The sequence below is a fragment of the Myotis nattereri genome (genome assembly GCF_964212035.1).
Source record: "Myotis nattereri genome assembly, chromosome: 3".
NCBI lineage: Eukaryota > Metazoa > Chordata > Mammalia > Chiroptera > Vespertilionidae > Myotis > Myotis nattereri.
The window spans coordinates 119,886,886-119,911,708 of record NC_138077.1 but is presented as its reverse complement, the minus strand read 5'-3'; the positions used below and the strand labels follow the sequence as shown (position 1 = coordinate 119,911,708).

The window sequence follows — 24,823 nt, the reverse complement described above, 5'->3', positions numbered from 1 at the left end:
CCTAGAGATACATTAAACTTTTTTCTTTTTGCTCTTCTAATTAGTTGATGTTTTACTACTTTGTCTTCCAAATCTATGATTTTTTCTTTTGTAGCAGCTAACCTGCTGTTGATTCCCTATAGTATATATTTTTCCTTTTAGTTATTATATTCTTAGTTCCGGTTGTATGTTTTTCCCCTGGTCTCTTTGTCGAACTTTTCACTCAGTTCATTCATTCTTCAACCAGATTCATTGAGCATTTCTATAGCCATTATTTTGAAATATTTATTTGCTAGACTGCTTAATCACCATTTCATTTAGGTTTTTTAACTGGGATTTTGTCCTTTTTTTGTTTAGAACACATTTCTCCATCTCCTCATTTTGCCTGTCTCCCTGTGTTTATTTCTGTGTATTAGTTGTAGTTTTGTTGTATCCATGGGAGGAGGTGAGCTCTACCTACTCTGCCATCTCAATTCCCACTGTGCAGAGAACCGACCAAAAGATTTTAAAGCCAAATTAACATAAGGTTCACTTTTTTTTTTTTTTTTTTGAGGTATAGTTGACATATAACATTATATTAGCTTTTTTAATTTTAGGGCTTTGATTGTAACTGTTCTCTTTCTTGCTTTTATATTCAGTCTTTCTGTTGATGTTTCTTCTCCTGATTTGTTTGGAAGTATTCATGAAGACTTCAGTTTGACTTCTGTAAGTGAGATGATAAGTTATTAAGATGATAAATAGAGGGTGAAATATGTCATTTAAAAACTATGTAGCTGGACCAGAGTGGCTCAGTTGGTTGAGCATCATCCTGTGCACTGATGGTTCATTTCCTGGTCAGGGCACATACTTGGGTTGCGGGTTTTATCCGTGGTTGGAGCATGTATAGAAGGTATCCAATAGATGTTCTCTCCCCTCCCCTCCCCTCCCCTTCTCTCCCCTCCCCTCCCCTCCCCTCCCCTCCCCTCCCCTCATCTCCTCTCCTCTCCCCTCCCCTCCCCTCCCCTCCCCAAGCATGTCCGTGGGTGAGGATTTAAAAAACAACAACAAAACAACTAATATTTAATGGCTATTTCATAAATCTATCTAAATTACCTACTACATTAGTGCTGTAGCATTGTGTTTTATTTTGTGAAAATGTTAAAAAAATATAGAATTTTATATATATTCTACACTTAAAATGTTTTTAGCTCAAGTTGCAACTTAACTAGTTTCTTCTACTCTCTACATTTTGCATGTTCTTGTGTGAACTACGTGTCCTAGTAGGTCCCTGGTGCTTGAAAGTTGGAGAGGAGACAGAGGACAGATGCCTGTTCCCTGCACATGTTTTCTTTTTAACCAGAGAGACCCTGCTTTTCTCTATTTTACTTCTGTCAGTTCTATAATAGCATTTTATTTGAACACAAAATTCCATGGCAAAACCAAAATACGTGTGTGTGTGTGTGTGTGTGTGTGTGTGTGTGTAATATATATATATATATGTGTATATATATATATATATATATATATATATATATATATATATAAAATCTCTTAATTGGTTAGATTAGAGGGGAGTGGGGAAACACTAAGGGTAAAACTTTAGATCACTCAAATAGTTTTTCCATTTGAGGAGAAGAACCATTTTTCTTCAACTACAGAGAGCTAATTACTATGGGTATGATGAACTCCTAGATAAGGCTAATATTCGGAAGGAAGATGATGGATAAGGCAATTAAGAATTGAATTTATTACTGGGAGTCCAGATGAGAATTTCAAAGAGTGCAGCATGTTTAGAGTGGCTGGTAAGACATATATACTTTATTTCATGTGGTTTATGTACAAGGACCACATAAGAGTAACACCAAGTCTAGGGTAATAGGGAATATGGCCTCCCAGCCTTACCTGTGCACCATTCCAGAGCTGTTCATTGCTCTCTTTCTGATTTTTACTTGTCATTTAAACATGAGTGTGGGAGGCGCTTACATGCCATAATCCTCTTTACCTTGTTCTGTACTCGATTTCCTACCTATAGATTATGAGGGCTATTAACAGTGTTTCATTTGCTTGAAGATACCTTAATAATTCCTGGTCTTTTAATTATATTTGTTGATGACCAAAAAAGGCATTGACTAGACTACACTCCACCAGAAATAGAAAGGAACATATTAAATAAACATTTTTAAATTTAGAAAGTTTTTAAAAATTTGAGGGGCCCAAATGAAATTATTGGGAGATATAACTTGTGCTTGGCAATTGAGTTTAAAGAGGGGAGGGTGGAGGTAAGGGGGAGAGAGATCAACCGAAGGACTTGTATGCATGCATATAAGCTTAACCAATGGGCACAGACACCAGGGGAGTAAGGACATGAGTGTGGGGGTGGGGGGGCAATGGAGGGATAAGGACACATATGTAATTACCTTAATCAATAAAGAAAAAACAAACCAAAAAAAACACACAAAATAATATGGAAAAAAAGTTTATTCTGTGGTTTGTATACCTCAAAGGACAGAGGCCTATTTCCATGTTTATCATATTGACTTTAACATAAGTTATTCTGATTACATATGAAATAGGAAACAAATATGGGTGAGCACTTTTCCTGGAAAGTGGTTTTTGTCTTCATTTTTAGTCAAGAGATCTTAAACTAAGGCCCTAAATTAGTCACATTTGTCCAGATAATGCTCTTATAAGTGAGGGAGCACCGGGAAAGTGCTCTCTGTGAGCCTCAATAGCAGTGACAAATACCATTCCTGGAATTTTATTTACAAAAATAGTTCTTCTGAACAGTAAAAGTTGGTTTATTTATCAGCATTGGGGTCTGTAATTTTGATTAGAAATGACTTTAAACAGCTACAGCTCTGGAGAGTATAGAATATAGGGCTCTAGTCCTCTCTATTACTGACACTGCGGGAGTCACTGTGTGCCTTCACTCCCCAAAAGAGGGAGACTGTCGTACATAAAAATTCTGTGAAGTTCCACGTTTTTAAAAGAGCCCTCATATGGATTGTATTATAATTTTCTTATAAACTATTTTCTAAGAGTTTCCACAGTTTTTGTAATAGCTTAAAAATAGCCATTTTTAGCTTTTTGTGCACAAAGTGTTAAGTAGAATAACTAATAACATGAATCCCTTTTATTTGAACTACAGCTGATTCTACTTCAGTTAACTGTTTTTCATCAGCCTATTTCTCTCTATAGCTGTTAAATTTCAAAGGGAACATTATTTGAATCTGTATTATATAATAATGAGCAATGAAAATTATAGAATTGTATTAATGTTTCTCTCTGTGTTAATATTGGGAAAGAAGGAGTCAAGGAAACTGAAATGTTGAATATTATCAATATTCAAGAGATTATTTAAACATCAAGAGATCATAATTAAGTTTAATGGTAACTGTTAGACTTTAAATTTGTTAATATAAATGTAATTTTATAAAAATTTGTTTTACTCTTAGGAACAACAACTTTTGATAGTCCTAAGTAATTGCTGCTACCTACAATGTCACACCTTCCTAAATATAGCAGAACATTTTGAAAAGCACAACTTTCAAGGAATAGAAAAAATAACACAGGTAAGTGAATTATGTTAAATGGACAAGTTGGTTTTTTTATCAATTTCCAAACTACTTTCTCAGCACCCTCTTTCTTTTGCTTTCCTGTCCTTTCCCTCTTCTTGCCCTCCCCTCTCATATTCCTTCCCTATTTTCTTCCCACCCTGTTTTTTGAATGACTCTTGTCCTTCTCATAACTCACCTTGAATAATTAATTTAATACTCTCTTCTTTCCTCTAGAGCAAAGTTTTCTCAAGGTTAGAGCTGATTTACTACCCACCTAAGTTATTCAAAAGTAAGAGGGAAAAATAATGACACAAAGGCATAAAACCCAAATCTTTAAGAATCATCTCAAATTTTGGCTCCTTTTAAAGCTTTTACTCATAGCCAACAGCAGACTCCCTGAGCCTGCAGAAAAAAATAAATCTCTTCCTGCTAATTCACACTTTTTTCTCTCTCCCTCTCCATGTGTCTAAAATGATCCTTTTGCTTTACTACTTAAGCAGGCACACAGGTGCTTGAGCATGGACACAAATGCACACACACGAGACTGGATTACAAGAGCTGTAGGATGCTTAATATCTTGCTTAATATCTTAACTGAAAAACACATAGTCTCCGTTCTCTACTCAATGGATATAGCAAGGCTGCACAAAAAATGAGTTCTGTATCAATGGAGTAGGTTTTTTAAAAGTTATATTTTGTTGTTTATATGTTTTCAAGTAACCAGAAAAGGAAAAAAATGAAGTAACCTTGTTACTAAAGGTTAGTTGGTTCCTGGGCAAAAGTTTATCAGATTTCTAAGTAAAACTAAGCTAGAACCACTTTTTAATGTCAGTACAGTTTTCTCGGTGCAAAGAATAAGAAAGATAATGATCTTGTTAATCTTATAATCAAAATGTACTCTCGATGGATCACATACTTTTTGCAAAATGATGGTTCCAGTTCATGAGCTCAGTTGGGATTTTTTTTTTCAAAGAATGAGAATATCAAAGTGGGTGGCTCCGTCTTGTTTTCCTGTCTTTTCGTAAAAATTAATCATTCTGATGAGAAATGTTGTGACTTAGGCTGTAGGGTCAAAAGTCGAGTTTATTTCCTTAAGTTTTTGTGTTGAGTACTGTAAGGTGTTCTCTTGCAGAGAACACTTTGTTTTTATGCAGTAACAATAATGACATCAGTATATTTATTGGAGAATTTTTAATCATTTAAAAATACATGAAATGATTGGGAATTTCAGTAAGTTTGGTTTTCTTTAGTTTTTTAAAAAGTTATAAATCGGAACTATCTATTGTTTCAGTTTATATATTTAGGAAGTAAAATGAAAGTGACATATAAATAGACTTTTCCAGATCATTTTGAGACCAAGGTAATATGAAGGGTTTGTAAGTGCAGCTTAGAATAAATGGTAGGCTATTTTTCACATTGAGAATTTGAAAATTTTAATTGACCAGTGATATTTTGAAATTATTCAGTTGTATAAATAGTAAAGTAGATTTAGATTATAACATTTGTGTTAATTTTGTTTGTTAATGAGTAAATTCATTAATTACATGATACCAACCAAATAAAATACATTTTTGCATTAAGGGAAAAAGGTTGCCAACTGCTATTGTTTTTCATAGTCTTTTTTCAAAAGACAGCTAATCTAGGGGTAAGATTCCTGAGAAATCAAGGGGGCACGTAGATCGCATGAATAACTTGGTATCTATCCTTTCGCCCTGTTTCTGCTCTTAGAGATAATGGTTCATTGAGGGCTTCTCACTTAGTGTCACCAGACACTAGACATTCTCTCAGATCTCCTTCCAGGGATGAACTGGTGGTTTGTCAAGGGTTCATCTGAGCATATTTTCTCCTGCTTCCCTATTGGTTCTTCTACCAATAGAAGGAGGAAAAGTAATAGTTGTTAATTCCCTAAATTTTGTTCCCCGTCTTCAAAAGTAGAAAGAATTTTAATATTGAGATAGTACAGAAATAACTGTGCTTTTTAGGAGTTTATTAAATAGTGACCAATGATCATTTAAAGCTGGAATGATTTCATATATACAATTTGCAAATAACCCTGTGAAGTAATTAAGGTATTATTAACTCAGGTTTTTTTTTCATACAAAAGCTGCTAGGAGAAGGTAATGATTTGAACTATTTAATAAGTAGCAGAGTAAAGCAGGACTTAACATTAAGTTTTCTCATTCTAAATCCAGAATGCTTTCTGGCCCAGAACCATATATCTTAAAATAAAGAACAAAATTGTTCCCTGGAAATACACCAAAGGAATAGGAAGATGTGGTAACTATAATTATATAATTCCAAGGAATCTTTTTTACATATATAAAATGCTATTTTAACCTATCTTAGTCTTTAAAAAGCAAATGTCCAATTTACAGTATGATAATTGCAGATTTTCAGTTTACTCAGAACTGTAGTCATTAAACAAGTCTGTCATTAAATTCTTTTTTTAATTTAATTTTATTGATTCTTTTACACTCAGGAAGGGAGAGGGATAGAGAGTTAGAAACATTGATAAGAGAGAAACATCACTCAGCTGCCTCCTGCACACCTCTTACTGGGGATGTGCCTGCAACCAAGGTACATGCCCTTGACCGGAATCGAAACTGGGACCTTTCAGTCTGCAGGCTGACACTCTATCCACTGAGCCAAACCATTTAGGGCTGTCATTAAATTCTTCATTGAGGTTTTACTACTACATGGGGGTTGAGAGAGGGCAGTTTTGGGGTTTTTTTTTAGTATATCCAGGGAAGATTCTATACCAACAGAAATCAATTTTGAAGATTTTGTGTCCCTTGAACCATATGTGCTATATTTTATGTATTTAAGTATGTTTAGCTTAATTGTATATAATCCTTAAATTTTGCATCAAACCTTTTGAATTCACAGAAGTGAATGATTATGGCTTGTGACCTCACTTTATTTATTTCCCCCATCTCTTAATAATATAAATTAGCTAAATTTTGTTTAGAAGCTATTTTAATAAAATAAATTAGTTGCAAATTAATCCTTTTGGGAGTTTAAGATCTTATGGACAGGAATTATAAATTGGGAGATGAATGCCATGAGGAGCACTGAAATGTGGGAAGGAGAACAATATAATCAGATCTGTATTTCTGAAAGCCCCATCCTGAAAACACCACAGATAGAATTTAGAAATTAAGCTAAGAATTTGGGAGGGAGGCTCCTACAATAGCACAGTAGTGGAAAAGGATTGAGTTTAAACAGAAGAGCAACATAGATAGGTTGATGTTTGAACTGTTTTAATCTTTCTCTCATGGCATTCATCACCCCTACTCCAATCCCCTTTCATCTAGTCACTCATCTTTCCTTGATCATTTCATGCAATATGTCTTCTCATTAATTTACTGAACATTAGCTTACCAGGCTCTATTTTAAGAACACTTATGCATAGTTTGTTTTACTATCTATCAGGAATGCCTTTTCCTCAGTCTTGACATGACAAAATCTCGATCCTTCAAAGCTCCACTCAGATACAAAGTCTCATCCTGTAAAGAGCCTCTTATGACCTCTTCTTATCTGTTTTTCCAAGGTACAAAATGAATCAAATTGTCTTCTTCTGATGATGTTTTATTCACACCCCTGGAATAGCATTTTAACACATGACATTATGATTAGTTTAATATTGGTATACTTTCTATTAAATTTATCTGTATTGTTGAAAGTAGTTCCCCTTTTCTTCACCATTAACCCTCTCCACACCCACCCCTCCCAGGTCTTTACCACACTATTGTCTGTGTCCATGGGCTGTGCATATCTACACTAATAAAAGAGAAAGATGCAAATTGATCATATCTTCACAACGCCCACCAGCCAATCAGGAGTGAGTATGCAAATTAACCCAACAAAGCTGGTGGGTTAATTTGCATACACAGGCACTGCGTGGCCAGGGCCAGGGGGGCGGGGGATGCTTGCGTCATCGCCATGGCTACGATACAGGCATTATGCACCGCCCCAGCCACTCTGGGCCTCTGGGCAGTGTGGGAAGGCGGAAAGGCGGCTCTGGGCTGGAGCTATGGCAGTGTCAGCAGCCAGGGGAAGGAAGGCCCATTCTTTTTTTTCTTTTTCTTTTTTTATATTGTATTGATTTTTTACAGAGAGGAAAGGAGAGGAATAGAGAGTTAGAAACATCGATGAGAGAGAAACATAGATCAACTGACTCCTGCATACCCCCTACTGGGGATGTGTCCACAACCAAGGTACATGCCCTTAACTGGAATCGAACCTGGGACCCTTCAGTCTGCAGGCCGACGCTCTATCCACTGAGCCAAACCGATTAGGGCAGGAATGCCCATTCTTGCATGAATCTTTGTACATTGGGCCTCTAGTTTATAATAATAAAAGGGTAATATGCTAATTAGACCGAATGTCCTTCTGTACGAAGCCATGGCCAGACCGAAGCCCAGGTCCCGGGTGCCCGGCGGCGGCGGCTGAAGGGAAGCAGCCCGGGTCCTGGGTGCAGGACGGAAGTTGGTGCCGGCAGCTGGGGGAAGGAAGGCCTACTCTTGCACGAATTTTTGTGCATTGGGCCTCTAGTATGCATATAAGTTCCCTGGATAATCTCTCCCCAACCATCTGTGCCTTCCCTCTGAAATTCATCAGTCTGTTCCAGGCTTCTATGTCTCTGGATCTATTTTATTCATTAGATTCCACATATGACTAAGATCATGTCATCTTATCTTTCTCTGACTGGCTTATTTCATTTAGCATAATACTCTTCAGGTCCATCTATGCTGTTGCAAAGGGTAAGAGGTCCTTCTTTTTTACTGCCACATAGTATTCCATTGTGTAAATGTATCACAGCTCTTTCATCCACTCCTCTGCTGATGGGCACTTGGGCTGTTTCCGAATCTTAGCTATTGTAAATAAATGCTATTATAAACATACGCATGCATATATTCTTTCTGATTGCTGTCTTGGGTTTCTTAGGATATATTCCTTTTTTAGATTATAAAATTCAAGAATTTTTATTAAATATTTTATCTTTACAAAAGAATGGATCTTATGTAGATATAAGAATAATAAAATGAACATGTGCACCCACCACCAAGCTGAAGAAATGAAGCGTCATTTCAGACCCCTTCATGCCTGCTCATTTGTTTGCATCACCCTCCTTTCCCTATGGACTCTGTTGCACTTTGCAGTTTTTAAACTGTACTTTGTTCCATATTACCTGTTTTTTTACTTTTAAAGAGCATAAATGGGATCATCTGGTATGTATTTTTCTATACTTTCTTTTTCTACTCAATATTGTTTTTGCTATTCATGTTGCTGTATGTAGGTTATACTAATTTATAAAGTAAGCTAGAGTGTGTCTTCTTCTTTCTTCTTTATAATCAACTGTATGTGTATTAGATTTCATCCATTTTGCCTACATTTTCAAATTAGGCCTAATACTAGTATTTTTTATAGTAGTTTCATATTATTTCAATCTCATTGCATTTGAAGTTCTGACCCACATTTATACTTGCTTGCTTGCTTAATATTTTCAGTCTTTTCTTGATCACTCTTGTCAGAATCTTTTCAAGAACTAACTCTTAGTTTTACTGTTTTCTCTCTCTCTCTCTCTCTCTCTCTCTCTCTCTCTCTCTATATATATATATATATATATATATATATATATATATACATACATATATAAATTTTTTTTTCTGTTGCAGTAATTTTGGTGCTTAGCTTAATTGTGTGTTTTTTAATAACTCATTAATTCCATACCTTTCTGACTTTTTAATACTAACATTTAAAACTGTGAATTTCCCTTTATCTCTCTAGATAAGTTCTACATGTTAACATATGGTATTTTAATTTTTCAGTTTTGTATTTTCTAATTTTAATTTCATGAGTTGTTTTTTTATATACAACATATGTGATTTTAAATTTTCAAATTGGGAGAGCAATCTTTTCCATATTGGGAGTTAGTTTTCTTTATTACAGATTTCTAACAATGGTTCTGAGGTCAGAAAATAGGTTTGTAATAACTTTGTTGAAACTTGCTTTGCAGGATACATGGTGAGCTTTCTTAGATATTCTACCTTCTTGAAAAGATTATGTCCTTCAATTTTGAATGCCACATTCCATATATGTCCATGAAGTCAAGTTTGTGAATTGTGTTGAATCTTCTGTATTCATTCCTTTCCTTTGTTTACAGTATTTTGGTCTTTAATCTGTTGATGACTAGAAAGCATGTATGAAAATTTTTCTTTGGCTACTTTTTAGATATTTTCTTTGTCTCCAGCATTCTGAAGTCACCATAATGTATCTCTTGATAGGAGTATTACTTTTTTGCCGTTTTTCCTTTGACTCTGATTTATACTTTTAATCAATTCTGATAAATTCTCAGCCATTACCTCTTAATATTTTCTCTATTAACTCTTTTCTCCTTCAAGATCTCCTATTGGATATTTATTAGATCTCTTGCTTTATTCTCCATCTCTCATATTTTTATTTTATGTATTTCCCCTCATCTTTAATTCTATGAAATGATTAGGAATCATTTCTAAAGTTCTCTCTTCTTGTTCATTTCTCCTCAATTATGTCTAATCTTGCTGAAACTTACTGTCTTTTGATATTTCAGTTTTTCATTTTCAGAAATTCTTTTTCATTTTTATTGCTAAGTAATAGAAAATTATTGATTTACTCTGGAAGGGTATAATTTCAAACATCAGTATAGCACAGTGATTTTTAACTAGTGTGCCACAGAATTTTTAAAATATGCAGTACCAGAGTAGTCAGAGGCTCTGACCTCTTGTCCCTTAGATCAGCGGTTCTCAACCTGTGGCTTGCGACCCCTTTGGGGGTCGAACGACCCTTTCACAGGGGTCGCTTAAATACATCCTGCATATCAGATATTTACATTACAATTCATAATAGTAGCCAAATTACAGTTATGAAGTAGCAACGAAAATAACTTTATGGTTGGGGGTCACCACAACATGAGGAACTGTATTAAAGGGTCGGGGCAGAGAGCAACCGAAACAAAGAGGAGCTCAAACCATTATAGTCTCGCCTTCAGAACTTTCAGAAAACATCACAGCCCTGCCAGTACCTTGATTTGAGCCCAGAAAAACATCCAACCCGCAGAACAGTCAAACTTCAAGTGAAGGCCGGCCTTCGAGCGACAGCGATGCAAGATGGCAGCCAGCATGGGCTCGGGATTAAAAGTCCCTTGCCATTTTAAACTGTTGGAAGAACTGGAAGAAGGCCAAAAAGGAGGGGATGGCACAATTGGTTGGGGTGTAGAAGATGACGAAGACATGACACTTACAAGATGGGCAGGGATAATAATTGGGCCTCCCAGAACAGTTTATGAAAACCGAATGCACAGCCTTAAAATAGAATGTGGACCTAAATACCCTGAAGTACCCCCCGTTGTAAGATTTGTAACAAAAATTAATATGAATGGAGTTAATAGTTCTAATGGAATGGTGGACCCAAAGGCCGTATTAGTGCTAGAGAAATGGAATCGTGCATATAGTATCAAACATGTCCTGCACGAGCTTCGGCACCTAATGCTGACTAGTGATAATATATCACTCCCTCAGCCACCTGAAGGGCAGTGTTACAGCAACTAATCAAAAAGAAAACCACAGGCCCACCCCTCCCCCATTCGATTTAAGCAGTCTTCATTTTCCACAGTAGTAACCTTTCTAGATATGTCTTGTAGACATCAGAGTACTGGAAAGGAAGCTCCTGTTCAAAGGCAGTTTATCTTAAGATACTGTAAGTGATTCTAATTTGTTATCCGTTTGAAATATATAAGTTGTGCTATAATAAATCATCCTGTCAAGTAGAAAAATAAAATAAAAATAAAGAGTAGCGGCATTAGGAAGGTTGAGAACCACTGCCTTAGATTGTCAAATAAAAAAATTACAAGAGTCAACACAATAGCCGTTCAGTGTGACTGAATCAAAATTATATCTATTTTTTTGTTAGTTCGGCAAAAAATATATTTTTTTTTGGTTGTGCCTCAGGATTTTAGCGGTTAGTTTATCTGTTCCATGAGATGGAAAAGATGGAAAATCGCTGGTATGGGAGATAGTGGTATGGCAGTAAAGTTCTTTCCAGTGTCCTTCAGATTGTTCTGTGTAAGTGGCCAAGTAAAATACAGTGTATAGTAAAAAAAAAGACTATTCCTTTATCCCTTCCTTAAAAGGAGAAGATTGGAGCAATCAGTAAAGTCTAATTAATGGAATATAAGGTAGTTAGCTTGATTATAAAAAATTCACAGAAAAAAGTTTTGGGAATGATGATAAGGATTAATAGTAAGTCACCAGGTTAGAATCTCAGTAAAAGGTAAAGGAAGTGAGAAATGATGGTGTTCACTAACAAGTCATAGAAACATCGCCTGTTATTTTGTTTCAGAGTAAGAATATATTCTGTTTTATCCAGTTTTCTCTTTTGTTGTTGTTTTAATAGTGCCACCTCTATTCAGGATTAAGAGTTTATTTTTTAAATTAATTATTTACTTGGTATTTAGTTTGTCCAAATTTGGTAAGTTATGGTTCAATAACATAAAGGAATGTCAGTTTGCATCTGCCTCTTGCAATGAATTAAAAATAGATTAATTTGATTAAACCTAGTAATTCAAATTCACTTAGATGGAAGTTCTGGTTAGAGTTTGATGAGTTAGTTTATTTCTATAGAGATGGCTCAGTTAAATGTACTCATCTTTGAAAACAAATAAACAGTTTTGTTACTATTTTTCCTTTCTCAGAAACATATTTTATTTTAAAAAGCATTTTTACAAAAAATTTTTTGAAATAGTAAATTAAAAAATGTAAGTTTGGACTATTGAAATAAATCAAAATAATGATTTTACTGTGTTAACTATTTTGAGTTGAAGACAACTGTGTAGAAATGGAGAAAGTATGACATCTACTTGGCAGATGTTTGCTTTCCAGGACCTGTCCACTGTGAGCAGCTGCTCAGTACAGGTTGGGCATGTGGTAGAAGAGTACCTTGACAGATGTTCTGCTAAAGAAGTTATTGGAGTCAGTTATTACAAGTATTACTTGTTCCCACATCTGAAATATGGCCTTCTAATATAGTCTGTATTTCTCTAAGTTATTGCCAACTGTTTGAAGTACTTTAGAAGGTGCTGCCCAGTTTTAATATGTAGGAATTTAGTGAGTACAGCTGTTTCTGAGTACATAATTATTGAATTAGCATCCCTCCTTTTTTTCTTTAGATAATTGCCCTGTTTTGGTTACAGTCATCTGGCCTACACAGATATCGTGCTCTCAGGCATCACCTTCCCTGTGAAGCCTTTACAGTCCTCTTAGTAGTGCCCCTTACACTCTCTGTATGTATCTCTAATAGCCATATTTTTAATATGTAGTTTTATGAATGTTTGTCTTTCTTTTCTGTTAGACAGTGATTTCCTTGACAGGATTTTTTCATTTTGCTTCCATCCGTCACTGTCTGGAGATACTTTAATAATGGATGGTCCTTACCTTTGCATTTCAAGTTGGGTCAAGCACACTTAGTTAATATCTGTGTTCATAGCTGGTTTGAACAGGGTATTAGTGAAAACAAGGCACTTGAAATAATAATAATAATAATAATAATAATAATAATAATAGATTGCTGCTAGCATTTATTATGTACTTTAAATGTGCTACACAAGTTTTATAAATTATCTTTTTATATTCTCACAACAAAATTGTTGACCTTATTACTGCCTTGTCACAAATTATGCTGTCACTCCACTCTCTGTTTTATTTGTCTGGTATCTGTCTAATCATCCATTTCTTTTCAAACATTTTTTACAAATATTGAAGTATAATTTATATAGAGTAAAACAGGCAAATCTCCAGTGTATAGACTGGTGATTTTTACACGTATATACATCTGAGTATCCACCACCCAGATCAAGAGATAAAAATTTCCCTCATGCCCCATTCCAGTCAATAGGACTATCTCACCACTATTCTGATTTCTGTGGGCATAGATTTTTTTTGGCCAGTTCTTCAACTGAATATAAAATGCAACTATACCGTTTGTAGGTCGCCTTTTGTGTCTGGCTGCTTTTGTTCCAACTTAATACTTTCTGAGATTCACTGAAGTTGTGTGTCTCAGTAATTTATTTTATTGCTGAGTTTGTATAACCAAATTTTGTTCATCATTCTCATAATACTGGACATTGGACTGTTGGAATTGTAGGTTTAATGAATGTAGGTGGTGTGAACATTGCTAAAAATCTTTTTGTGAACATTTGTACTCCCTTATTGTGGATACAGTAATTCCCCATTCAACTGCAGTTTCACTTTCCATAGTTTTAGTCCTATGAACAAGCATGGAATGAAAATATTAAATGGAGAATTCCAGATAAACAATTCATGTTTTATTTATTTACTTGTGTATTTATTAGTTATTTTTTATTTTTGTTTGTTTGTTAATCCTCACCCTAGGATATTTTTTCCATTGATTTTTAGAGAGAGTTGAAGGGAGGAAGCGGGAAAGAGAAAGGGAAGGAAGGAGAGAGAAACATTAATGAGAGAGAGACATATGGATTGGTTGCCTCTCCCATGTGCCCCTACCTGGGCTGGGGATTGTTGAACTTGCAACCCAGGTACATGCCTTGACTTGGAATTGAACCAAAACCCTTTGGAGAGTGCGCCAATGCTTTAACCACTTAGAAACATCAGCCAGGGCAACAATTCATGTTTTAAATTGCGTACTGTTTTGAGCAGCATAATGAAATCTCTTTCTGTCCTGTTCCATCCCTCCCTGGGATGTGAATATTCCCTTTGTCCAGAGTAACCATACTGTCCATGTAGTACAATTAGATATTTTGTGAGAAAGAGAGACCAGATCACACGCACATAACTTTTATTACAGTACTGTATATTGTTATAATTGTTTTATTTTATTATTAGCTATTGTTGTTCATCTCTTACTGTTCCCAGTTTACAAGTTAAACTTTATCATATGTATATATTTATAGAAAAAAATATTGTGAATAGGGTTTGATATCCAGGGTTTCTGGCATCCATGGTGAGTCCTGAAATGTATCCCTGCAGATAAGGGAGGTTCTTTATATACCTAGAAGTGGGATTGCTAGTCAGGGAATAAGTTGATTAGAAACAGAATTGTTTTCCAAAGTGGGTTCTTATTTTACACTCAGCCAGCAATGTATGAGTCTTCAGGTGCTCCACATCTTCACCGACAACATTACCTTTCTGATGTTAGTCAGTCTCATTGCTTTCATTGACTGTCCCTGATAAAAGTAATGATTTTAAGCATCTGATATATCCAGATATCCATTTTTAGATACCTTCTTTTGCCTACTCATTTTTTTAATTGGGTTGGTCACCTTTCTATGAGTGATTTTTAGAATTCTGTAAATAAATTCTTTGTCAGGTGTCTATTTTTTCTCCCAGCCTGTAGCTTGCTATTCTGTTCTTATAATGGTATCTTCTGAGTAGAAATTTTTAATTATGATGAGATCCAGTTGGTCAGTTTTTTAAATGTTTAATGCTTTTCATATCTTGTCAAAATCCTTGTCGGCCTCAATGTCTTGAATATTTTTTTCCCAGGGGCTTTGTGGTTTTAGTGGTCTATGATTTATCTTTTACTAAGTATTGCATTTTGTTCATTATCATTATGTTAATTATACATATATTATTATAGGTTTATAGTATGTCTTGAAAAGACAGTTCAACTTCTTTTCTGATATTTTTTCTTACTGTGTTGCATGGACTAGTACCTCCATTATAATCTTGTATATAAGTGGGAGAAGAGGCATTTATCAAGTCCTTTTTTTTTCACCTGTTAAAATAATTCCACTTTTCTATGATGTATCCTATTTATTTATTTATTTAAATATATTTTATTGATTTTTTACAGAGAGGAAGGGAGAGAATAGAGAGTTAGAAACATCGATGAGAGAGAAACATCGATCAGCTGCCTCCTGGACATCTCCCACTGGGGATATGCCCGCAACCCAGGTACATGCCCTTGACCGGAATCGAACCTGGGACCTTTCAGTCCACAGGCCGACGCTCTATCCACTGAGCCAAACCAGTTTCGGCTTTATTTATTTATAGATTCAATTTTCCAGCATTTTGTTAGGATGTTTATGTCTTTGCTCATGAGGCCTATTGGTCTGTAATTTTCTTTGCTTACAGTATTCTTTTTTTTTTTAATTAAATCTTTATTGTTCAGATTATTACAGTTGTTCCTCTTTTTTCCCCCCATAGCTCCCCTCCACCCAGTTCCCCACCACCACCCTCGGCCCTCACCCACCCCCCCCCCCACTGTCCTCATCCATAGGTGCACGATTTTTGTCCAATCTCTTCCAGCATCCCCCACACCCCTTCCCCCGCCCCAAGAATAGTCAGTCCACTCCCTTTCTATGCCCCTGATTCTATTATAATCACCAGTTCATTCTGTTCATCAGATTATTTATTCACTTGATTTTTAGATTCACTTGTTGATAGATGTGTATTTGTTGTTCATAATTTGTGTCTTTCCCTTTTCTTCTTCTTCCTCTTTTTAAAGGATACCTTTAAGCATTTCATATAATACTGGTTTGGTGGTAATGAACTCCTTTAGCTTTTCCTTATCTATGAAGCTCTTTATCTGACCTTCAATTCTGAATGATAGCTTTGCTGGATGAAGTAATCTTGGTTGTAGGTTCTTGGCATTCATCACTTTGAATATTTCTTGCCACTCCCTTCTGGCCTACAAAGTTTCTGTTGAAAAATCAGCTGACAGTCGTATGGGTATTCCCTTGTAGGTAACTGAGTTTCTTTCTCTTGCTGCTTTTAGGATTCTCTCTTTGTCTTTTGCTCTTGGCATTTTAATGATGATGTGTCTTGGTGTGGTCCTCTTTGGATTCCTTTTGCTTGGGGTTCTCTGCGCTTCCTGGACTTGTAATTCTATTTCTTTCAGCAGGTAGGGCAAGTTTTCTGTCATTATTTCTTCAAATAGGTTTTCAGTATCTTGCTCTCTCTCTTCTTCTGGCACCCTATAATTCGGATGTTGGTATGCTTGAAGCTGCCCCAGAGGCTCCTTACACTATCTTCATATTTTTGGATTCTTTTTTCATTTTGCTTTTCCGGTTGGGTGTTTTTTGCTTCTTCGTATTTCAAATCTTTGACTTGATTCTTGCAATCCGCTAGTCTGCTGTTGGAACTCTGCATAATATCCTTTATTTCAGTCAGTGTATGCTTAATTTCTAGTTGGCCCTTTTTCATAACCTCGAGGGTCACACTAGATTTCTTGACGGTCTCACTACATTTATCAGCGGTCTCACCAGTCGTTTTGAGGGTCTTACTAAATTTATCGGCAGTTTCTAGAAAGTTCTTGAAAAACCTTAAAAGTGTTGTTTTGAATTCTATATCCAGTCGTTTGCTTTCCTCCATTTTTGTCATTTGTGACTTGTTTCTTTGTCTCCGCATTCTTTATGCTTCCCTGTGTTGGTAGAGTGGCTTTGTGTGCTAGGTGTCCTGTAGGGCCCAGTGGCTCAGCCTCCCCAATTACCTGAGGTGGACACTCTTGGTACACCCCTTTGTGGGCTTTGTGCACAGTCTTGTTGTAGCTAAGCCTTGATTGTTGTAGGTATCACTGGGAGGAATTGACCTCCAGGCCAATTGGCTGTGAGTGTCAGCTGTGTCTACGGTGGGAGAACTTCTGTGTTGAAGACACCCTTATGAGGCAAGACTTGCTTCAGTGGGGCTTTGGTGCTCACTGAGTCTGCCCCCCAAGTGTGTCCCTTATGGATCTGAGGAGTTGTAATTGGATGGTCCCACTCTGACCACTGGGTACGCTGGCTCTTGTATCTAAGGAGGTGCTAATTTAGCCTCTGCCTGAGGCTACCCAGCAGGAGCTATGAAGAGATCTGCAGATTCCCCTTCCTTGTTTGGGGTTTGGAGGTGCCCAAATGAGGCCCAGCCGTGAAGCAGTGCAAGCTGCTGTGGGGCCTTGGGCCTTCTCTTGGAAGTTCTGGATCTGTCTGGCCCAGCTGCAGTTTGTTAGGTAATTTTCAGATTACAAAGGGCCAGGGCATTCATATGCAAAAGCCTCTGCTGCAGCTTGGGTGGGGCAGGGTCTCAGGGAATCAACAGGGTGGAGCAAGCAGCTATGGCTGATCCTCAGCCCTGCCCTAAGGGGCCCCACGTCTCAGTGTCCTGGTAATCGCTGTGTGCACCTTTGAGAGAAAGCCGCCCTCGAGTTCCGAGTTCTGCCCACTGCCAGACAGTCCGGTTTCTACCTGTATTAGTCTGGGTCCCCAGAGACTCATCCGGAACTGGAGTTCAGAGCCGTCGGGGGCTTGTGACTCCCTCCCGATTCAAAAAGACAGCCGCATCCTCAGTTGCCAACCCTTGCCGCATGCGCCTCCGTACCTCTGCACTTCCGCACCTCCTCTGAGTTTCAGTGTGCTTTTCTCTTTCCTTCTAGTTGTAGAATTTCCACTCAGCCAGCCTTCCTGTGGTTCTAGATGATGTCGGTTTTGTCTTTTAGTTGTGTTTTTGAATTTGTTGCAGGAGGCAGCAATTTCCAGTGTTTACCTATGCCACCATTTGGGTTTTCCTCGCTTACAGTATTCTTGACAGTTTTTTATATCATGGTTTTGCTGGCCTCATCAAAAAAAAATAGGAAACATTCTCAGGGTCTGGTCTATAGTGAAGTTTGCATGTGATAATTTCTTCCTTAAATGCTTGGTAGAATTCACCAATGAAACATCTGGTCCTGAAGTTCTCCTCATATGAGAGCATCCTATATAATAAAAGGGTAATATTCAAATTGACCCTAAGGGTGGAACGACCTGGATCGACCAGTTGCTATGATGTGCACTGACCACCAGAAGGCAGACACTCAATGCAGGAGCTGCCCCCTGCTGGTCAGTGCGCTCCCACAGGGGGACCTCTACTCAGCCACAAGTCGGGCTGATGGCTGCTAGCGCAGCGGTGGTGGCGGAAACCTCTCCCGCCTCCTTGGCAGCTCTAAAGATGTCCAGCTGACAGTTTAGGTCTGCTCCCTGTGGGGAACAGACCTAAGCCATCAGTCAGACATCCCCCAAGGGCTCCCGGGCTTCCAGAGGGATATCTGACTGCCAGCTTAGTCCCCATCCTCCAGGGAGTGGGCCTAAGCTGGCAGGTGAACATCCCCTGAGTGGTCCCAGACTGCGAGAGGGACTCCCCGGAGTGCACGAATTTTCATGCACCGGGCCTCTAGTTTGAAATAATGGACTCTATTAGAGTATATAGGACTACTTGTGCCATTTTTAGAAGATTGTGTTTTTCAGGAGTTTGTCAGTTTCCTCTGTGTTGACAGATTACATAAAACTATAATATCCCTTTCAAAAGCCTATTTTTGGCATTATTGGTTTTCTCATATTAATCTTTTTTAAAATTTAATTGATTTCTGGTCTTATCTTTAATTATTACTTATACTTTTTTGAGTTCAATTTTCTCTTGCTAGCTATTGAAGGTAAAAGATAAAAATTTTAATTTTGAGTTTTTTTCTTTTAAATCTTTCTGAGGGATGTTTTTGGCAATAAAACCCATTGCTTTACCTCTGTTACACAGATTTTGATATGTTGTATTTTCATTGTCATTGTCGCTTCTTATTAATATTTCCTTTTTGGATGCCTCTCCTCTTTCAAGAATTAGCACTTCTATCATTATCAGAATATCTCTAATCATCATTTAAGTTTATGTTTCTAAATATTAGAGATAAAGAGGGATGAAGGAGGCTGGAAGGGAGCTCAAGGTTCATTCCCTACTACTTTTCCTCAATTGTTCATCCTTCTCAGTCTGATATATTTGCTTTTGGGTGAGAGCCCTTTCTTAGGTTACATGGGTGATATATTCTTTGAATCTTCACATATTCAAAAATAAGTTTCTTGGACTCTGTTAATGATATCTTAGCTAAATATAGGACTCTTGGGTTGCATTTCTTTTATTCCTGTAGATATTATTCCAGTGATTTCAGGTTCCAGTATTGCATCTGAGAAAAGCCGATAACAGACTGATTTTTTTCTCTTATAGGTAAATTATTTGTTTTAATCTGGAAGCCTAAAAGAGTTTCTCTTTTTATTATTTTAGAAAATTGGTACTTTTAATAGTATTTGCCTAGCTGTGTCTTTACAGTCTAGCCTGGAAGTCAGCAAGCCTATTCAGATATTTATTACCTCTTCTCTAACTGCTCATAGTTCTCTACTTAATACTTTTCTTTCTTACTTTCTTTCTTTTTTTTTTTTGTATATTAGAGCTCTTGGATCTATCTTCTAAGTCTCTTCCTTCATAATATCCACCTCTTTACATTTTTACTCTATGCTTTGAAGTACTTAATTGCACTTAATTTCAATCTTAGTAGTGACCAGCAATTTCATCAATTAATCTAGTCAGTTGTTAGCTGATGAAATCATGTATTTTATCTTCATGAAGTCTTTTTTTATATTATACTTTAACCTCCTTAAGGGTTTTCAGTATTTTTCTAAGTTCAAGTGGTTGCTTTTCTCTCCTACAGCTGAATTCCCTCCTTGGCAGATATTCTCATTTATAGCTGCAAGACTCACTAGGTGTGCGCTTGTTTTTCAACATTAACTTCTTGAAGCTCAGGTGTGTTGTTGGAGAGACGCTTGTGTTTCGTGGGTCAGTGGTGTGGAAGCAGCTAGACCGCCAGTCCACTGAAGAGGAACCTAGGCCCAGACTCCTCACTTTCCACCCTTAGTGCTCCATGCACCCACTGTAACTGCTTGGCCTCTTGGATACCAGTGAGACTTGGCACAGACTGGTTAGACGGATGCTCACTAACCTCCTCGCCCTGCTCAGCTCCCAGTACACGTGGGCCGGACATTCTGTAAAAGACCTGTAGTCCACACATGGGGATTCATTCTTATTTTATTGAATAGTCGTGCTAAGCGTGATCTTTATTACTGAACATTAATAAAATAAAGATGTGATTTTTTTAAGGAAAATTGATAAGTACTTTTAAAATATGCTGAAGTAATTTTAAATTTGCATTATTTCCTTTTTTTCCACCCTCAAATGACAACTTATAATTACTCTTTATTATTTAGGTTAGCATGGCCTCATTGAAAGAATTAGACCAAAGACTGTTTGAAAATTACATTGAGTTGAAAGCAGATCCCATTGTTGGCTCCTTAGAACCTGGAATTTATGCAGGCTATTTTGATTGGAAAGACTGCCTGCCTCCAACAGGTAAATGGTTTCAAGTTATCCTAGTTCTCTAAAAATAGTCTAATCTATCTAGAGTAATAAATATGGATATGCTCTTTATCAATTAAAATATGCTTAAAATGCTTTTTTTTTAAATTCACATTTCTTATATTTACTAAAGGATTATAGTATGATTGTAACTTTTTATTAGCTCCAGTGGTTCTCAACCTTCTGGCCCTTTAAATACAGTTCCTCATGTTGTGACCCAACCATAAAATTATTTTAGTTGCTACTTCATAACTGTAATGTTGCTACTGTTATGAATCATAATGTAAATATCTGCTATGCAGGATGGTCTTAGGCAACCCCTGTGAAAGGGTCGTTGGACCACCAAAGGGGTCGCGACCCACAGGTTGAGAACCATTGGCTTAAACCCATTTCTTGATAGTTTGGAATTTATTACACTTTTTAGTTCATAATACTTAATGACTTATTTATTTTTAAATTCCAGAGAATAATTAATTAAACCTTATATTATTTGATCATTTTTAGTAATGCATACTTGCTTCTTATGATACTGCTTTATTACATAGATATAATAGACTTCAATAGTTATGCAATGACTTTGTGACCATCATCAAAAAATTTAGTTAAGAAATCTGGGCACTTCTACATAAGACCTAATTATTGGTACTAAAAGGTGAAGGATAGAAGGAAAATGTATAGGAGTGAGATTAGCAAAGAAAAGTGAACTGCAAGAGAAGTAACTGACACAGTTTCAATATTGTCTTTGTTATATCAAATGAAAGTCACATCCCTTTACCATATATACTTTAAAAATAACTATTGTTTCCCTTGCCAGTGTGGCTTAGTTGTTTGGAGCATTGTCCCATGCACTGTAAGTTGGTGGGTTCAGTGCCTGGTTGGGGTACATACGGGAGGCAATCCATCGATGTTTCCCTCTCTCCCTCTTTCTTTCTCCCTTTCTCTAACTAGGATGTGGTGGTGCTGGGGTTCAGAGTTCAAATCCAGCAGGCCCTACCTAAAAGCACTATGTTGTTAGGGTAGACAAAGAGCCCATTAACCTCCATTAAAAACCTACTAAGAAAAAGACAGATAACCTGGTAGAAGAAAAACTACAAATCATGAAATTCACAAAAGAACTAAAATGGCCAACACACTACAACAAGAACGCAAATTAAAATTGCATTACATTGTCATTTTTAAAAAACTCTCCAGTTGGCAAATGTTAAAAAACTTGATAATAGCTGCTTTTTGGCAAAAGCACCAAGAACTAAACTATCCCATCATCTTTCTAGGAGTGTAAATGGGCACAACTGTACACAAATACATACACATATGAGCATGCATGTATATGCTTATATAATTTACTTAAAAACTCTAAGAATTTATCTTAAGAAAAATATCAGACAAGTAAGCAAAGAAATATGTACAGTGATGTTTATTGAAGCATTGTTTTATATAAACAAAATCTAAAATACTACCTAAATGCTCATTAGTTAATGTGTTAAACAAATTATTATATATCTATTAAATACTATGCAGCCTTTACAATGGATGAGATGGACACACACTCCTTTATAATTCCTGAGATTGATACACACACACACACACACACACACACACAGAGATATTATTTATATATTTCTAGACAAATGCATTTATTATCCTCTTATTTTTAAAAAAGAATATATAATTTACAATGTATACAATTCCATAGAGTCATCATACTTATGAAAAAAAAAAGTGCATTTAACACTAACTTACTTTCTTCATAGACACACACTTGATTTGACAGTTCAAAAATGACACCAGATAATCTAAATTTCAGTAAGTCATTTGACTGTTTTTCCTGATATGCTTTTGGAATTAGCATTGCTGGAATAATTACAGCCAGAGTATCTTAATGTTAGTCATAGGGAAGTCTCTAGTTATTGCAAGATTTTTTTTAACAGTGTTTAACATTTTATTAGTTACTTGAAAATGGAGGAGTAAAAACTATAGCCAAATTTATGAAGATAAATCTAGTAAGGTTAGCTTATCTAGCCCCATTTTACACTTACATTATACTTACAGAGTTTCTAGGATGCTTTTGTATAAGCCTGTGATGGAATAGTCTAAAATTAGTGACAGAATTTAGCATCCTTTGTTAATTAGTACTACCACTGCATCAAAAATAGAAACTTCAGAGGAATTCTGGTCTCCAGAAAGGGTGGAAGAACCTGTATCAGGCAGGCTAACCCTTCCATAGTTAAAAATTTAAGTACTAGAGAGTCCTAGAAAGTAAACAGAAACTGGAAGGAATGCTTCAACCTTTGAAGGAGGTGAACCTGGACTGGCCCAGATCTGTCTGTATATAGCTATCACCTTAGGGCTCCCTCTAGTCTGCAGGAGCTGGTGATTACTACTCCAGCAGAAAGTCACAGACTTGTGCTGTAAGGAATGCTGGCCAAAGAAAGTAACAGTAGGGGAAACTTACATCTAAAGAAAGAAATGAAATCACCTGAAATTATGAATATATGGGTAAATATAAAAGGTAAACTTCGTTATTTTTGATTTCTAGTTTCTTTTAAAAGAATCATTTGTTTGATGTGAGAAAAATCCCTAAAATTTACTAAATTAAATTCACACGAAAAACCTTTCTTTGTAGAGAACTCCAAGTCCAGATAGTTTTATTAGTGAATTCTATGAAATATTTAAGGAAAATTAATACCAGTTTTACACAAACTTTATCAGAAAACCTTTGTTTTTTTTAGGACACTCCAAGTTCAGATAGTTTTACTCATAAATTTTATGAAGCATTTAAGGAATATATACCAATTTTACACAAACTATCAGAAAATATAGGAGAAAGAAACACATTCAGTCTCATTTTATAAAGCCTGCATAGCCCCAAACCAAAAATCTGACAAGGGCATTACAAGGAGAGAAAATTACAGCCTAGTGAATCAAATAAAGCAATATTATCTGTACTGTACTCCATATACATTATGACCAAGTAAGATTTATCTCAGGCATGCACAGTTAGTGAAACATTTGAAAATCAATCACTATATTAACAACCTTATAGTCATCTTAGTAGGTTCAGAGACATCACCTTACAAAATTCAACATTCATTCATGAGAAAATAATACAAAAAAAGTGTTTTCACTCCAAGACCTTATTTATGTAGACAGTCGTAAAGAATCTACCAAACTACTCTCAGAATCAATTATATTTATAATACAACAGCAAAAATTGGAAAATAAGCTCATAAGAATTTCATTTGCGTTAAAACATACACAATTAGGAATAAAGAGACATTTAAGACTTATTTACTGGAAATTACTGCTGAATGAAATTAAATGGGGATATGCCATGTTTTTCTATTCAAAGTCTTGATATTGTTAAGAATATTGAAACTTCCTAGAATATCACTTCTCCCAAATTGATCCATAGATTCAGTACATTCCCAATTAAAACCTCAACAAGATTTTTTATAGAAATTGCAAGATGATTGTAAAATCTGTTTAGAAAAGTTTAAGGAATTTATATATCTAAAACAATCTTAAAAAATAGGAAGTTGTCATACATTAATTGACTTCAAGACTTTAAAGCTACTGGAATAATTGATAATATGGTATTAGCATAAGGATAAACAAATAGATCCATAAAACAGAATAGAAAATATTAAATAGACCCATACAAGCATAGTTGATTTTTGACAAAGACACCAAGACATTCTTATGGGGAAAGGAAGTCTTTTCAACAGATACACTAGAATAAGTATCTATACTAATAGAAGGGTAATATGCTATTTAGACCAGATGTCTTCCGGACATCCATCCGGACAAAGCCACAGCGGCTGCAAGGGCTGAGGGCCTGCGGCCCAGGAGAAGGAGAAAAGCCAACTGCCCCGCGGTCCCAGGCACCAGCGCCTATGGCTGCGGCCTGGGAGAGGGAGAAAAGCTGCCTGCCCCGTGGTCTCGGGTGCCTGCGACTGTGGCCAGGTGAAGCTGCCCACTCATGGTCCCGGGAGCCTGCGGCCTACCCAGGCAAAACCATCCACCCATGGTCCCCTGTAGCTGCAGCTGGCCCAGGTGCCTGCTGCCGGCCAGAGGGAGGGAAGCCCGGTTCCCGGGTGCCTGCAGCTGGCCAGAG

The 24,823-nt window shown here is 36.5% G+C and overlaps 2 protein-coding genes across 3 annotated transcripts in view; both read left to right on the top strand.

Moving 5' to 3' along the window:
* EXOC2 (exocyst complex component 2) overlaps window positions 1-24,823 on the top strand; it is a 256,237-nt gene that overhangs the window by 192,809 nt on the left and 38,605 nt on the right. For both annotated transcript variants that reach the window (XM_081086203.1, XM_081086202.1), the window contains 3 exons: window positions 618-684; window positions 3,414-3,530; window positions 20,562-20,703. In XM_081086203.1, coding sequence (XP_080942329.1) covers window positions 618-684; window positions 3,414-3,530; window positions 20,562-20,703 — 326 coding nt within the window. The remainder of the gene's footprint in view (window positions 1-617; window positions 685-3,413; window positions 3,531-20,561; window positions 20,704-24,823) is intronic.
* Window positions 10,663-11,103, top strand: LOC308517251 (ubiquitin-conjugating enzyme E2 variant 1-like; the record flags this gene model as incomplete). The annotated part of the gene is made up of 1 exon (XM_081088365.1): window positions 10,663-11,103. One exon carries the CDS (start codon window positions 10,663-10,665, stop codon window positions 11,101-11,103), a length of 441 nt encoding a protein of 146 aa, XP_080944491.1.